Source organism: Marmota monax, unplaced genomic scaffold (assembly GCF_021218885.2).
Source record: "Marmota monax isolate L192 unplaced genomic scaffold, Marmota_monax_Labrador192_F-V1.1 WCK01_AAM20220418_F8-fsc00001, whole genome shotgun sequence".
NCBI classification, from domain to species: Eukaryota; Metazoa; Chordata; class Mammalia; order Rodentia; family Sciuridae; genus Marmota; species Marmota monax.
The window spans coordinates 19,287,847-19,303,504 of NW_026693777.1; the positions used below are offsets into that span (position 1 = coordinate 19,287,847).

The 15,658-nt window shown below is 37.2% G+C and overlaps 1 protein-coding gene across 1 annotated transcript in view; it reads right to left on the bottom strand.

The window, feature by feature from the left end:
- The window catches only part of Garin2 (golgi associated RAB2 interactor family member 2), a 44,747-nt gene that overhangs the window by 24,323 nt on the left and 4,766 nt on the right, over positions 1 to 15,658 (bottom strand). The window contains exons 2-4 of the mRNA XM_046461830.2: positions 9,268 to 9,467; positions 7,943 to 8,495; positions 4,621 to 4,868 (exon numbers count right to left, since the gene is read on the bottom strand). Of these exons, the coding sequence (XP_046317786.1) occupies positions 4,621 to 4,868; positions 7,943 to 8,495; positions 9,268 to 9,467 (1,001 nt within the window). The remainder of the gene's footprint in view (positions 1 to 4,620; positions 4,869 to 7,942; positions 8,496 to 9,267; positions 9,468 to 15,658) is intronic.

The following is a 15,658-nucleotide window of genomic DNA, read 5'->3' on the forward strand; positions in this document are numbered from 1 at the left end:
ATTTATATATACATATATAGAGAGAATTTATATATAGAGAGAATTTTTATATACATATATAGAATTTACATATATAGAACTTTTATATATAGAATTTATATATATAAATTTAAATCAAATATATATAAATTTAAAGCAATTACCATGAGCCTGACATGTGTTTTAATTCCTAAGGTAGTTCTATATGGTTGACATTCCCATTTTACAAATGAGAAATCTAAAACCTAAAGAAGTTAAATAACTTGCTAAGATCACAGAGTTAGTAAGAGAGGAGTCAAGATTTGAACATAGAGATCTAACTGCAAAGCTCATCCTTTAGTTGCTGTGTTAAATTTCTCCTAATTAAGGCATCAATCTTCTTTTTAAACTGTATATGTAATCAATTACATAATAAAACTTTAATAGAAACATCTATCAATAGCTACAATAAATATCAATTCCTCAATCATCAGCTATGCTCAAACTGTGGTTTCTTCCCATCCCATAGTAGAAATAAATATCATTGTATATACATTTTTGGAATTTTATTTTTCCAGCTTATAAGTCCTATTAATTATGTAGCCCTTTTTCATTGAAATTCTATTGCTTTTCCTAATGAGAATCTGCTGTTTCACTAAATCCTGGTTAGCCATTCTTCCACTATTGGTCATTTGGATGACTTACAGGCTTAAACTATAAAACACTATGTTCAGGACTGGGGTTGTGGCTCAGTGGTAGAGCACTTGCCTAGCACTGCATAAAGGTGAATAAATAAAATAAGGGTATTGTGCCCATCTACAACTAAAAAAAGTTTTTTTAAAAACCACTATGTTCAAATAAGTTACTTTCTCCTTTGACTTATTTCTTTAACATGTATTTCTGTAAGTCAAGGGTATAACCATTTGTAGCATTGAGTTTCCAAGTCACTCTGTAGAAAGCCCTCCACTATTTACGGTGACATCATAAATGTTATGGACAGCTAGTAAAATGCCAACTGGTAACTGCTTTACTTGTATTGTATTTCTTTACTATTAATGAAGTTGATGACTCTTCAAGAATTTGTCTTCTGGTATTTTCTTTCTTTCTTTTTTTAAATTTTTATTTTGGTTATAGATGGACACATTATTTATTTATTTATTATTTATTTATTTATTTTTATTTATACCATTATTTATTTATTTTTATATGATGCTGAGGATTGAACCCAGTGCCTCACACATGCCGGGCAAGCGCTTTACTACTAAGCCACAACCCCAGCCCCTCCTTTTTTTTTTTTTTTTGGTACTAGGGATTGAACTCAAGGGCACTTGGCCAGTAAGCCACATCCCCCGCCCTATTTTGTGTTTTATTTAGAGACAGGGTCTCACTGAGCTGTTAAGCACCTTGCTTGCTGAGGCTGGCTTTGAACTCAAGATTCTCCTGTCTCAGTCTCCCAAGTTGCTGGGATTACAGGTGTGCGCCATTGTACCCAGCCTGGTGTATTTTCTATTCCTGTTCTTAAACCATTTGTTAATTGGATAGTTTACAAATTCCTATCAAGCATTTAAGTATAAAGATAATCAATTCTTTTTCCATTCTGTTGTTATGCATTTATTTAAAATTGTTTATTTGGCTGATACTTATACTTGTTATGCAGCTTGGAACTCAATTCCCCCAGAGCTCCCATTTCCTCAGCTTTCTGCTCAAAAGTCCCTTCCTCAGAGAGCATGCCCATGACTACCTGTGTAAAATATCCCTCTGCTTTTCTCAAATCACTCTTTTTTCTAAGTTTTTAATCACAGTGCATTCCAGTTGGCATATATATCTTATTTGTTTATGATCTCCCTAGTAGAATAAAACATTTCAGGAGACAGGGGCATGATTATTTTTATAGTCTATCTCCAGTGCCTAGCACATAGGAGGAATTTAATAAATATGGGGAATGACTCCAACTTGGCCATTGAAAATTATTTTTATTGCTTCTGTGGACAAGAAATGAACTTTCCTCTGTAACAAAGGCAATGATAATATTGCATTTTTTCCAGCTTATTTTAATTATTTATTTACTCTTTTCTCATCTGAAATTTTTTGGTTGTACAGTGTAAATCTTTGGCTAACATTTTTCTTTTTGTATATTGTCTGATCTCATCGATTCAAATCTATTTTTGTATCCTTATTTCTATATTCTAAACTTTGTACTGGTAATTATTTTTAATAGGGTGCCGGGGATTGAACCCAGAGCTTTGAGCATTCTAACCATGTGCTGTATCCACTGAGCTGCACCTCTGGCCCCTGTCTTAGAATTCTGACAGCCTTAATTATGACATGCCTTAAGATGTTATGGGACCCAGTGCCCTGAAAACATTTTCTTTTCTTTTTAGTTTTTGGTTCTGGGGATTTAACTCAGAAGGGCTTTTACCACTGAGTCACATCCCTAGCCCTTTTTACTTTTTATTTTGAGACAACTTGTCTTCCTAAGTTGCTTAGGTCCAGGCTAAATTGCTGAGGCTGGCTTTGAATTTGAGATGCTCCTGAGTCACTGAGCGTACAGGTATGTGCCACTGTACTTGGCTCCTGAAGACACTTTCCATCCCAACTGTTTCTTTGAGACTCATACCCCTATCTTTTCCATATATTTTTAATTATTTTGTTTTGGTACTGGAGTTTTATCTCAGGGGTGCTTAACCACTTATATATAAGGCTATATCCCTAGCCTTTTTTATTTTTTTGTTTTTTTCTTTTTTGAGACAAGGTCTCACTAAGTTGCTAGGTCTCACTGAATGGCTGAGTCTGGACTTGAACTTGAGATCCTCCTCTCTTTGCCTCCTGAGTTGCTAGGATTATAGGCAAGTACCACCATGCCCAGTTTTTTAATAATTTTAAAATTTCCTTGAAATATCCTATTGAGATGTTCATTGGTTTTATATTAAATACATAAATCAGTTGAGGATATCTTCTCAACTTTGCTGTTTTATTAAACTTACTGACCCATAAGGAAAGCCTCTTTTCTTTTTTCAAGTTGTACTTTATTTCTACCATGTAAGTCTTATGTTTTTAAAATCAGTTATCTTATTACCACACTTGATTTTTGTTGCTGTTGCTATTAAAAAATGCATTCTTTTTTCAGTATTCTTTATGTTTATTAATTTAAAAAAAATTGAGAGGCAGGTGTAATGATGTACACCCTACTATCAACTACTCAGGAAGCGGAGGCAGGAGGATTGCAAATTCAACGTCAGCCTGGGCAACTGAGTGAGACCCTGTTTCAAAATAAAAAACAAAAAGAACTAGAGATGTAGCTCAGTGGTAGAGTGCCCCTAGGTTTGGTTTTTAATCCTGCAAAACACAAATAAACAAAATATATATAAATTTGTTACATGTGTTTAAACTATCATAACTTTTCTATTCTTTTGTATTTATATGATTAATATTAATAATTTCCTTAATTTTACAATAAGCTTGTTGTGTTTTGCCTGTTGAGATTCTAAGAATTTAGTATTTATTGTAGACTAAACTAGAATTTTCTTTTTTTGGGTTGTCTTTGCCTGGCTTTATAATCCAAATAGATTATTTGCTTCATGAAATTGTGAAAACAAAACAGAATATTTTTTCTATATTTCTATATTAAAACAAAACAGTACATAAAATAGAAACAAGTCTTAGAGAAAAAAAACTGTTCTGGAAAAGTCAAAACTGTCTTACTTAAATGACAGCTTTTTGATAATTTTTTTCTATTTCTTCAGTTTTCAATTTCTGGTTGCATTAATTTTGCTTTTTTCTTTTACATTTTTAACCTTATTTAGCATTTTCAAGTTATTGAAACAAAACTGTATTTGACCTTTCTCAATAATGTTTTACCATTCTTCTTGATATAACATCTTTTACATTTTTCAATTTTACTTTAAAAACAAAATAGCCAACCCAATGATTTGCCAGTTTTATCCAGTTTTGTTTTGTTGCTCTTTTTGAAGAATCAACCAATCTTTTTAGCACTTCAAATTATTTTAAAATTTTCTGGTTAATTAATTTTTAATGTCAATTTTTTCTGTTTTCCCCTGTTTATATATGTGTGTGTGTGTGTGTGTGTGTGTGTATATTTTTTTTTACATTCCTCATTTTATTCTTACTAATAGGGGTCTTGCTTTGTGGCCCAGGCTAATTTTGTTTTGTTTGTTTGTTTGCATTCAAGTTTGCAATAAAGCTATTGAAATTATGAAAATAGTTTTTTGAATTTTCATTAGTGCAAATGTCACTCATTAGATAAATATAAGAAATATATAGAGGCTATGTAGAGAAGAAGATATAGAGAAGTATAAAGATATAAGAAAACATACCCACACAAGCCCTCCAGAACTCAACGTCCTGGCTTCAAAATGTGAACACTGTGATTCTCTTATATTTTGTAAACACAAAATGGACAATAGGCCAATAGCCATAATACTAACTGAATGGTGTAAGAAGCTGGTTTAAAAATAAAAATTATCCAAGGTTGAATCAAGGTTGTGGGTAGTTAAGAGTTGACTATATCATTGGGCAATTACACTGTATCTGTCTCTGAGAATCTTCAGAGACAAATGGCTCAATTATAAGGACTTTAAAGCACACACCTATTTACATTGCTTTACATCTTAGAAACCCCCACAGCATTTTCTTGCCACATACCTGGAGTCTACTGCCTTGAGAGCTGTGTTTTTTAAATCAGTTGTCTTTTCTTCAGAGGTTTTGTCACTCATTTCTTTTGATATGTTTGCCTCACTTCTTGCTGCACTCAAAGTAGTATGAAAACACCTTTCACCTTGGAAAGTAAGTGTTATGTCTGAGATGGTGACACGTTTTGAGGATTCTTTGAATTCACTCTTACTTTTTGTATCTCGTAGACATCCAGGCTTCATAGTGCTTTCCACTTTTTCCTTTGAAAATGACAAAGCAATAGCAAGTCAGGTAATAGAAGAGTGTGATATAGAAATAGATTATTTATGGAGCAGTATCTAGTACAGTAATCATTTCATTCACATTTACTGAGTGTGCACAGGTGTTGGAGGCAGGCAGTGTGGGAACTATGGCCTGCCCCACTGCAGCCTCATTTTGTGATGTGCACCAGTGTCACCTCACATAAAACAAGTAGCACTTATAATTACAGCATTTCTTGTCTGCGAATTGTGGGGGCAAGGAATGTTTTCTGAAAATGTTAGTCTCCTAGTCTATGAGCAACAAAGATATGATAGAGGCTTGGAGTTCATAATAATACTAGTCTTTGTTTTTCAAAAGATTAAAAGCCTGTACCTAAAATCTAATACCCTAAAATCTCTCCCCATTCTTCTAATTTCCTGGAATCTGTTACTGTGCCACTTCTTAGTCACTTACTGATCACAGCAGAATCTCTCATTCAGGCTGGTGAACCCCAAAGTTTGTGTTAACATTCCTCACATCTGTACCGTCTTCCTCCCATTGCCCCTACCTGGTCCATTACCTCTATTATATTTCCTTAAAAATAATGTAGTAATCTGGATCTGGGGTTGTGGCTCAGTGGTAGAGTGCTCAGCACTACCTAAAAAAATTAATAAATAAAAATAAAGGTATTAAAAATAGTGTGATAATCTTATTTTAAAAGATAACACTTTCCTTTTTTCCCTGAAAATTAAAGCTATTTATATTATAGAATACTTGGAAAATCCTCTAAGGAATAAAGTGAAAGGTAGAAATTATTCCTTGCATGAAGCCACTGTCCAAAAAAAGCCATTCCTCTGGCACAGTTAATTCCCATCTCTTTGTTAATTTATTTATTTTTATTATATCTGCTTTGACATTGTTTTGAAGTTGCTGCCTACATTTTTTCACCTAACATTTCATTACTATAAGCATTTTCCTCCTGTCATTAATAATTGTGTAAAAACACTTGATTTTTTTCATAATTAAAAATAATTTATCTTTATTATAGGAAACAGAGAATCCAAAACAGTATAAACAAGACATAAGTGGCCCATAGTCCTACAATCTAAAGATTAACTGCTATTCACAATATATATATATATATATATATATATATATATATATATATATATATATATATATATATATATATATTTCTTTGTATGTGTGTGTGTAAATGTATTTTTACATCCCAGAGAACATATTATTCATTTTTCACTCAAATTTATATCATATACACTTTTCCAGGTTAAGAAACATACTTAAATAATTTTAATAACTACAAAATAGTAATTCATTTAACAAAGTTTTACTCAGTGCCTATGATATTATCAGGCACTATGGTAGCTCCTGAATAAGATAAATATGACATCTGCTCTTCATAAAATTTGTTTAGCTATTCCTAGTAGATATTTAGGTTACTTCCGTGCTTTCATTATTATAAGCATGGGAAGTATAAGATATGATTAATGTGTGTGTGTGCGTGTGCGTGCGCAACCAGAACCTTGTGAGTGCTAAGTATGTTCTACCACTGAGATGCACTCACAGCCTATAACTAACATCTTTGTAATTAAATCTTCATTTCTGTCAAAGGGTACAAATATTTTTAAGGTTCTTGACTCAGAATTATTTCAAGAAAACTGACCCAATTCTCATTTATACTATAAATCTCTACAAATTCCCAGTTGACTACACTTTTGCTAATATTGATAGTGTTTATTCTTTTAATTTTTAACTTTTTTGCAGTGCAGATTGAACCCAGGGCCTTGAACATGTCAGGCACTCTATCTTAAGTACACGTACAGCTTTTTTTTTGAGATGGGATCTCACTAAGTTGCCCAGACTGGTCTCAAACTTGAGATCCTCTGCCTGCCTCTGCCTCCAAAACAGCTGGAATTACAAGCATGTGTCCCTGAGTCCAGTTCTGTGTCTGTTCTTTTTTTTATTTTTTATTTTTTTAGTTGTTGATAGACCTTTATTTATTTATATGTGGTGCTGAGAATCTAACCCAGTGCCTCACACATGCAAGGCAAGTGTGCTACCGCTGAGCCACAGGTCTCAGCCCCTGTGTCTGTTCTTTTAATTAACAATTACATGGGTTAAATATTTTTTGTAGGAGCTCTGTGCATGGAGAAATAGGAGTCGCTGGTCAATAGGAAGAACAAGTTCTGATATTCTATTGCACAGCATAACGGCTATAGATTGTAAAATACCAGAAAAGAGAAATTTAATTTTTTTTCTAGTATTATTTATGCTCAACTTCTTCTGTGAAACTTCTGTCCTCATCCTTTGATCTATTTCTATTGTGAGCCTAGTGGAGAAATTTTAGCAGTTTTCTTCAGACTGATCTCTTCACCTATTATGCATCCTGCCATCAGATTAATCTTTAAAACAAACAAAAAACAAAACAACTCCTTCATTCCCTTACACAGCCCTAAGTTGCTAAGGTTTTCTCAGAATGAAGTCTCCACTTCTTGATTTGGCATTCAAGGTTTACAAGCAACTTTCCAATCCTATATGCTAATATTCTCCACACATATTATGCTCCATCTTATTTGAATTAACCTGAATATGGCTTTGTTTTTCCACTTCCTGGACTTTGCCTAGTGAAGTTTCATCTCTTTCTTCAAGTTACTGGGCACTTCTCTATATATTTAAAATTTAAAACAGTCTTACTTTTATTAATGTCCTCATTTTGGAGGTGAAGAAACGGAGGATCACGTAGGTCCAGTGAGCTATTCAAAGTCACACAACTAAAATGCAGCAGGTTAAGAATCTAACCCAGGTTTTCTGACTACTCCTCATTTCTTTCCATTACACCATAGCTTTCAGGCACTAGGTTAAGTTTGACAGTAAGGATGGTTGCTGCCTATTTCAAGAGATATCAAACAACCCCTTTACACCAGGTCTCAGGGATCAGATCTCATTTTTAAACTTAGGTCACTCACAGACAGCTCCACAGGTGATAATTAATGTCACCTGACTGAGAACTGTGACCTTGTTTATTGCTCTAGTGCTTGATTATTAAAGAATCAAAGTCTTCCATGTCACATACCTTTTCCTCTTGTTTGGCTCTTATTATGTCATCATTTTCAAACACCACAGTGACTCCTGAGAAGTTTGAGGCATCAGAGCTATGTGTGTCTTCTGTGGCCTCTACAACTTCTGTGATTTCTGTGACGATATTTACATCTGGAACCTCTGGGACCTCATTTTCTGGAACATCTGTCACATCTGTGACGTCGGTGACATCTTCAAGTTCCGAGAAATCTATGCTGTCCATGACATGAATGCCTTTGGTCCATGTGTATGGATGTGGGTTCTGTATAGTTGAAAACTCTGTAATGTCCATGATGTCCACGGAGCCTGTGATATCTGTGCTGTTTGTGATTTCTGAAAAGCTTGAGACCTCTGATGCTTTGAGAACTTTGATTTTCTCATGATTCAAGAGGGAGATGAGGTCCATCCACTGAGAAAATAAGGCTTCCTGTTTATATGGAGGAGCACAGAGCTGTAAGTAGTAGGCTCGGCCACTCACCAGCTTTAATCTGAGGCGCAAGTTCTTAGCATCATGCACAGAAAGAGTAACAAACTGCAGAGGGAGAAACCTGAAAATGAATGCAAATGTAACATTATCTGGAGACCTGGTTGGAGACCTATAAAACAGCCTTTCCTTTTATATTTTGTGTCAGCTTGAAGAGTGAGACTCAGGAAAAGGACTTTTGTCCCAGATAGTTCTGAAGGAGGACTCCTCAGAGTCATCTCATCCTAATCATGTGTCTAGAACTCTGATATACTAAAAAATGAGAATGCCACCTATTTATCATGAGAAAATATGCATTTTAATTAACTCTAAAAGAGCTGTGTCTCAGAGAAATTAAGTGATTTGCTCAACATTGTAGAGCAAGTGACTGACCGAGACAAGACCAGAGCTAATTCTGATGGCAGCCAGGACGTTGCGTGGAGAGGAGGCGTGTTCTTGGGAGATTATTTATTATGAGTCATCAGTTTTTGTTACTTAGGTTTATTTATTTTATTTTTAAAAAAATATTTATTTTTTAGTTGTAGTTGGATACAATGCACTTATTTTATTTATTTGTATGTGGTGCTGAGGATTGAACCCAGGGCCTTGCACATGCAAGGCAAGCGCTCTACCGCTGAGCCACAACCTCAGCCCCAGGTTTATTTATTTTTAAATTAACTGCCTGTTTGACTTTGTCATAAACCATGTTCCTTGACTTTGAGAACAGTTTTACGTCATTTGCATTAGGCAATGCAAGTGAGATGCTTCTTTGGAGCAATTGTCATCAGCGGTTCCATTTCCACAGGGCTCATGCATATTTTCTAAGAGATTCTTAACCTCTTCTCTTTGTAACTCACCTTGTAAGCACCAGCTTCCCTGTAGAAGGGGATGTCAGGAGACTTTCAAACAGGGATTCTGAACGTTTTTTAGCAGCAGGTGTCAGATGTGCTAGCAGCATCACATTGGGAGTCTTCTGGGTGGAACTGGAAGAACAGATGCCTACAGTCACCCAGTTGGCTCGATTATGGAGGTAAATGGATTCACCTCTTCTGTTGACCTGAGTGCAGAGAACAAGACAATGATTTAAAATATATATATATATATTTAGTTGTTGTTGGACCTTTATTTTATTCCTTTTTTTATATGTGGTGCTGAGAATTGAAACCAGGCCTCATGAGAGACAAGGGTTCTCCATAGAACCACAGCCCCAGCCTGAAGATGATTTTTGATGAAAGTCACAAAATAGGAAGCCTCCCTTACTGGATCAATGTAAGAGAAGTCAGGATACAGAGGAGAAATTAATCATTATGTATTTATTCCTTTGTTTGTTTGGGTTAATTTTTGGAAATACCACAAGTGAATAGACATAATCCCTTCATGTGTGGGGGTCTCCCAGGGAAGACAAACATTAAACAACTTAAGTAACTAATTATTACTGTAGCAAGTATTACCAAGAACAAATTCTGGGAACATTTAACAGAGCACTTAGCTTAGGGTGGGATATAGCCAGTGATGTGACAGTAAATGTTTAACTTTTTGAAAATGTTACTGATAGTTGGGTAGCAGGAGATGAAAGCTAATCTCAGCAACTTAGCAAAACTTGCAGCAACTTTGTGAGACCCTATTTCAAAATAAAAAAGGACTAGAACTATGGTTTAGTGGTAAAGTACTCCTGGGTTCAATACCCAGTACTAAAAACAACAACAACAAAATGTTACAGATACATTGGGCAGTGGTAAGAGTGCTTACATAGCATGCATGAGGCCCTGACTTTGATCCCTGGCAACACAAAAAATAAATACATAAATAAATGAAAACTGAAATAAAATGTTACTGATATAAAAGATGAGCACCATACAATTTACATAAAACACACAATATTCTTTACTTTTAATACCATAGAGTCAAGTAACGTATTCTATAAACCTTTGTCAAACTCTTGCATCCGTAACCTCAAGAACATAGATAACTCTTGGAAGATCAAGATGGCGGCGAGGGGAGTGCATTGCCCCCGTGTGCCGTGTCACTGAGTGGGAAAATGACGAGTCAGGACGGCTAAAGGCTATCTTGTTAGGAATTTCCAGCAATAGTGGGGTGCTCCGGGACCTGGAGGAAGGATTTCCATCGCACGAGGATTGGCTACGGGGACTCAAACGCGAGAGATTTGTTGCACGGAGGGTAACACTGCTTATTCAGCAAATCGCCCCGCGGCTAGAGTCTGCAGCGTGTGCTGGGAAATGAGGAGATAGCGACGCAGGGATACAGCACTGCAGTTTCTGCCAGCCGTGCAAGCACTGTACTCAGTGCTGAATTCTGGGTTCAAGACGGGGGAAGGAAGAGGTCCAATTCGGTTCTCCACACTGGTCAGACCACAGAGGAGGCCAGCGGCCACCATCTTGGAGAGCTGACGTCACCATCCCTGTTTTTGACTGACTGCAGCTCATTCAGCCATAGAACAGGTAATTTCAGGCTGCCATTCGCCTGCGGCTTGCAGACAGATTACTCAGGCTCAGTGCTAAATAACCCGTGGAAACTGCTTCTTGGAGCCTGCTCTTATCAGAGCATACACCGAGCACGGAGCGGCCGAGTTCCGGCTCCCGGAACTGCTCTGGCCCAGGGCTAAGGAGCCCGCGGAAACTGCTTCTCGGTCCGGGTCCTGCTGAGTACTGTGGAGGTAAATACCAACCGAGCCTTCGTGGGCAGCGGCAACAGGACTGAGACGGGGCCTGTGAGGGCCGGTCAGGACTCATCCGTTGCTTTGGTTACCCGGCAAAGGGAACGAAATGCTGCCATTCGCATAGGATACCAACATGGCAGAGATCTGATGTCATCAGAAAACGGCAGAGGAGAGAACTTCATCAATACCAGGGGCGACAGAAACAGTTGGTCTCCTGGTAGGGAGGGTGAGTCACAGACACCCGAGTCTCTCTCGCTTTGTCTTCGAGCCAGAGGGGAGGAGCCGGGCCGCCTCCCACGCCCGGAGCAGGCCCAGCGGCTCGCCGGCGTGGTGGTCACGTGACCCCAATTGGAGAGGGGGCGGAGCGGAGCTGCCACCCGCGCCCGCAGGGTGGGCAGACCTGCGACCCAGTGGTACACGGGTGTGGTAGGAGGGGCAGGGCAGAGCCGCCGCCCGCGCCTGCAAGGTAGGCAGACCTGTGACAGACCGGCGGATCAGGCCCAGCGGCCTGCCGGCGTGGTATACTCGTCACCCCAATTGGAGTAGGGGCAGAGCAGAGCCGCCGCCCGCACCCGAAACAGGCCCAGTGACCTGCTGGCATGGTAGACACGTCACCCCAATTGGAGTAAGGGCAGAGCAGAGCCGCCGCCCATGCCTGCAAGGTAGGCAGACCTGTGACTGACCAGCAGAACAGGCCCAGGTGTCTGCGGGCGTGGTAGACACCTCACACCAATTGGAGGAGGGGCAGAGCAGAGCCGCCGCCCGCGCCTGCAAGGTAGGCAGACTGCCGCCCGACCCTGCAAGGGAGACTTTTCAACTATACAAGAGCAATATAAATATATAGGGGAAAAAAACATTTCAAAAACACAACAGTTTCATCAAGCAGAAAGAAACGCAAGCAGTATGAAAAGACAAGGAAAGAAAGGGCCACAAGCAATGCAGGTCAACTCAACTTTAGAAGAGGTAACAGCTGCAGCAGATGGAATGTCAGATAAAGAATTCAGGAGATATATGCTTCAGATGATCTGGAGTCTCAAGGAAGACATTAGACAGCAAAATCAGACAATGAAAGATCACTTCGACAATGAATTACACAAACAAATCCAGGAAGCAAAGGATCAACTATACAGGGAGATAGAGGTTATAAAAAACAAACAAACAGAAATCCTAGAAATGCAGGAAGCAATAAACCAACTTAAAAACTCAATTAAGAATACTACCAGCAGAGTAGAACACTCAGAAGATAGAACATCAGACAATGAAGACAAAGTATTTCAACTTGAAAAGAACATAGACAGCTCAGCAAGACTGTTAAGAAACCATGAGCAGAACATCCAAGAAATATGGGATAACATTAAGAGACCAAACTTAAGAGTTATTGGGATACAGGAAGGTATAGAACTCCAAACCAAAGGAATGAGCAATCTATTCAATGAAATAATACAAGAAAACTTCCCAGACTTGAAGAATGAGACAGAATCCCAAATCCTAGAAGCCTACAGGACGCCGAATGTGCAAAATCATAAGAGATCCACACCTAGACACATTATAATGAAGATGCCCAACATACAGAATAAGGAGAGAATTTTAAAAGCTACAAGAGAAAGGAAGCAGATTACATTTAGGGGTAAGCCAATCAGGATAACAGCTGATATTTCAACACAGATTCTGAAAGCTAGAAGATCCTGGAATAACATATTTCAAACACTGAAAGAAAATGGGTTCCAACCAAGAATTGTGTATCCAGCGAAATTAAGCTTCAGGATGGAAGATGAAATTAAAACCTTCCACGATAAACAAAAGTTAAAAGAATTTGCAGCTAGAAAACCATCTCTTCAAAACATCCTCGGCAAAACATTACAGGAAGAGGAAATGGAAAATAACAATGAAAACCAACAGTGGGAGGTAGGACAGTAAAGGGGGGGAAAATAATCAAAGAGGAAAACAAACCATGTTTAGTAACAGAAATAAACAAATATGGCTGGAAGAACAACCCATATCTCAATAATAACCCTAAATGTTAATGGCTTAAACTCACCAATTAAGAGACAGGCTAGTAGAATGGATCACAAAACAAGACCCAACAATATGCTGCCTACAGGAGACGCACTTGATAGGAAAAGACATACATAGGCTGAAGGTGAAAGGTTGGGAAAAATCATATCACTCATATGGACTTCGGAAACAAGCAGGAGTGTCCATACTCATATCAAATAAAATAGATTTCAAGCCAAAGTTAATCAAAAGGGACAAAGAGGGACACTACATACTGCTTAAGTGAACCATACACCAACAAGACATAACAATCATAAATATATATGCCCCAAACAATGGTGCAGCTATGTTCATCAAACAAACTCTTCTCAAGTTCAAGAGTCTAATAGACCACCATACAATAATCATGGGAGACTTCAACACACCTCTCTCGCCACAGGACAGATCTTCCAAACAAAAGTTGAATAAGGAAACTATAGAACTCAATAACACAAAAAATAACCTAGACTTAATTGACATATATAGAATATACCACCCAACATCAAGCAGTTACACTTTTTTCTCAGCAGCACATGGATCCTTCTCAAAAATAGATCATATATTATGTCACAGGGCAACTCTTAGACAATATAAAGGAGTAGAGATAATACCATGCATCTTATCTGATCATAATGGAATGAAACTGAAAATCAACGATAAAAGAAGGAAGGAAAAATCATGCATCACTTGGATAATGAACAATAGGTTACTGAATGATCAATGGGTTATAGAAGACATCAAGGAGGAAATTAAAAAATTCTTAGAGATAAATGAAAACACAGACACAACATATAGGGATCTATGGGACACATTGAAAGCAGTTCTAAGAGGAATATTCATTGCTTGGAGTTCATTCCTTAAAAAAAGAAAAAAACAACAAATAAATGATCTCATACTTCATCTCAAAATCCTAGAAAAAGAAGAGCAAAACAACAGCAAAAGAAGTAGAAGGCAAGAAATAATTAAAATCAGAGCTGAAATTAATGAAATCGAAACAAAAGAAACAATTGAAAAAATTGACAAAACTAAAAGTTGGTTCTTTGAAAAAATAAACAAAATCGACAGACCCTTAGCCATGCTAGCGAAGAGAAGAAGAGAGAGAACTCAAATTACTAGCATATGGGATGAAAAAGGCAATATCACAACAGACACTTCAGAAATACAGAAGATAATCAGAAATTATTTTGAATCCTTATACTCCAATAAATTAGAAAATAGTGAAGGCATCGATAAATTTCTTAAGTCATATGATCTGCCCAGATTGAGTCAGGAGGATATAGACAACCTAAACAGACCAATATCAATTGAGGAAATAGAAGAAACCATCAAAAGTCTACCAACTAAGAAAAGCCCAGGACCGGATGGGTATACAGCAGAGTTTTACAAAACCTTTAAAGAGGAACTAATACCAATACTTTTCAAGCTACTTCAGGAAATAGAAAAAGAGGGAGAACTTCCAAATTCATTCTATGAGGCCAACATCACCCTGATACCTAAACCAGACAAAGACACTTCAAAGAAAGAAAACTACAGACCAATATCTCTAATGAACCTTGATGCAAAAATCCTCAATAAAGTTCTGGCGAATCGGATACAAAAACATATCAAAAAAATTGTGCACCATGATCAAGTAGGATTCATCCCTGGGATGCAAGGCTTGTTCAATATACGGAAATCAATAAATGTTATTCACATCAATAGACTTAAAAATAAGAACCATATGATCATCTCGATAGATGCGGAAAAAGCATTCAACAAAGTACAGCATCCCTTTATGTTCAAAACTCTAGAAAAACTAGGGATAACAGGAACATACCTCAATATTGTAAAAGCAATCTATGCTAAGCCTCAGGCTAGCATCATTTTGAATGGAGAAAAATTGAAGGCATTCCCTCTAAAATCTGGAACAAGACAGGGATGCCCTCTCTCTCCACTTCTGTTCAACATAGTTCTCGAAACACTGGCCAGAGCAATTAGACAGACGAAAGAAATTAAAGGCATAAAAATAGGAAAAGAAGAACTTAAATTATCACTATTTGCAGGTGACATGATTCTATACCTAGCAGACCCAAAAGGGTCTACAAAGAAACTATTAGAGCTAATAAATGAATTCAGCAAAGTGGCAGGATATAAAATCAACACGCATAAATCAAAGGCATTCCTGTATATCAGCGACAAATCCTCTGAAATGGAAATGAGGAAAAACACTCCATTCACAATATCTTCAAAAAAAATAAAATACTTGGGAGTCAACCTAACAAAAGAGGTGAAAGACTTATACAATGAAAACTACAGAACCCTAAAGAGAGAAATAGAAGAAGATCTTAGAAGATGGAAAAATATACCCTGTTCATGGATAGGCAGAACTAACATCATCAAAATGGCGATATTACCAAAAGTTCTCTATAGGTTTAATGCAATGCCAATCAAAATCCCAATGGCATTTCTTGTAGAAATAGAGAAAGCAATCATGAAATTCATATGGAAAAATAAAAGACCCAGAATAGCAAAAACAATGCTAAGCAGGAAGTGTGAAT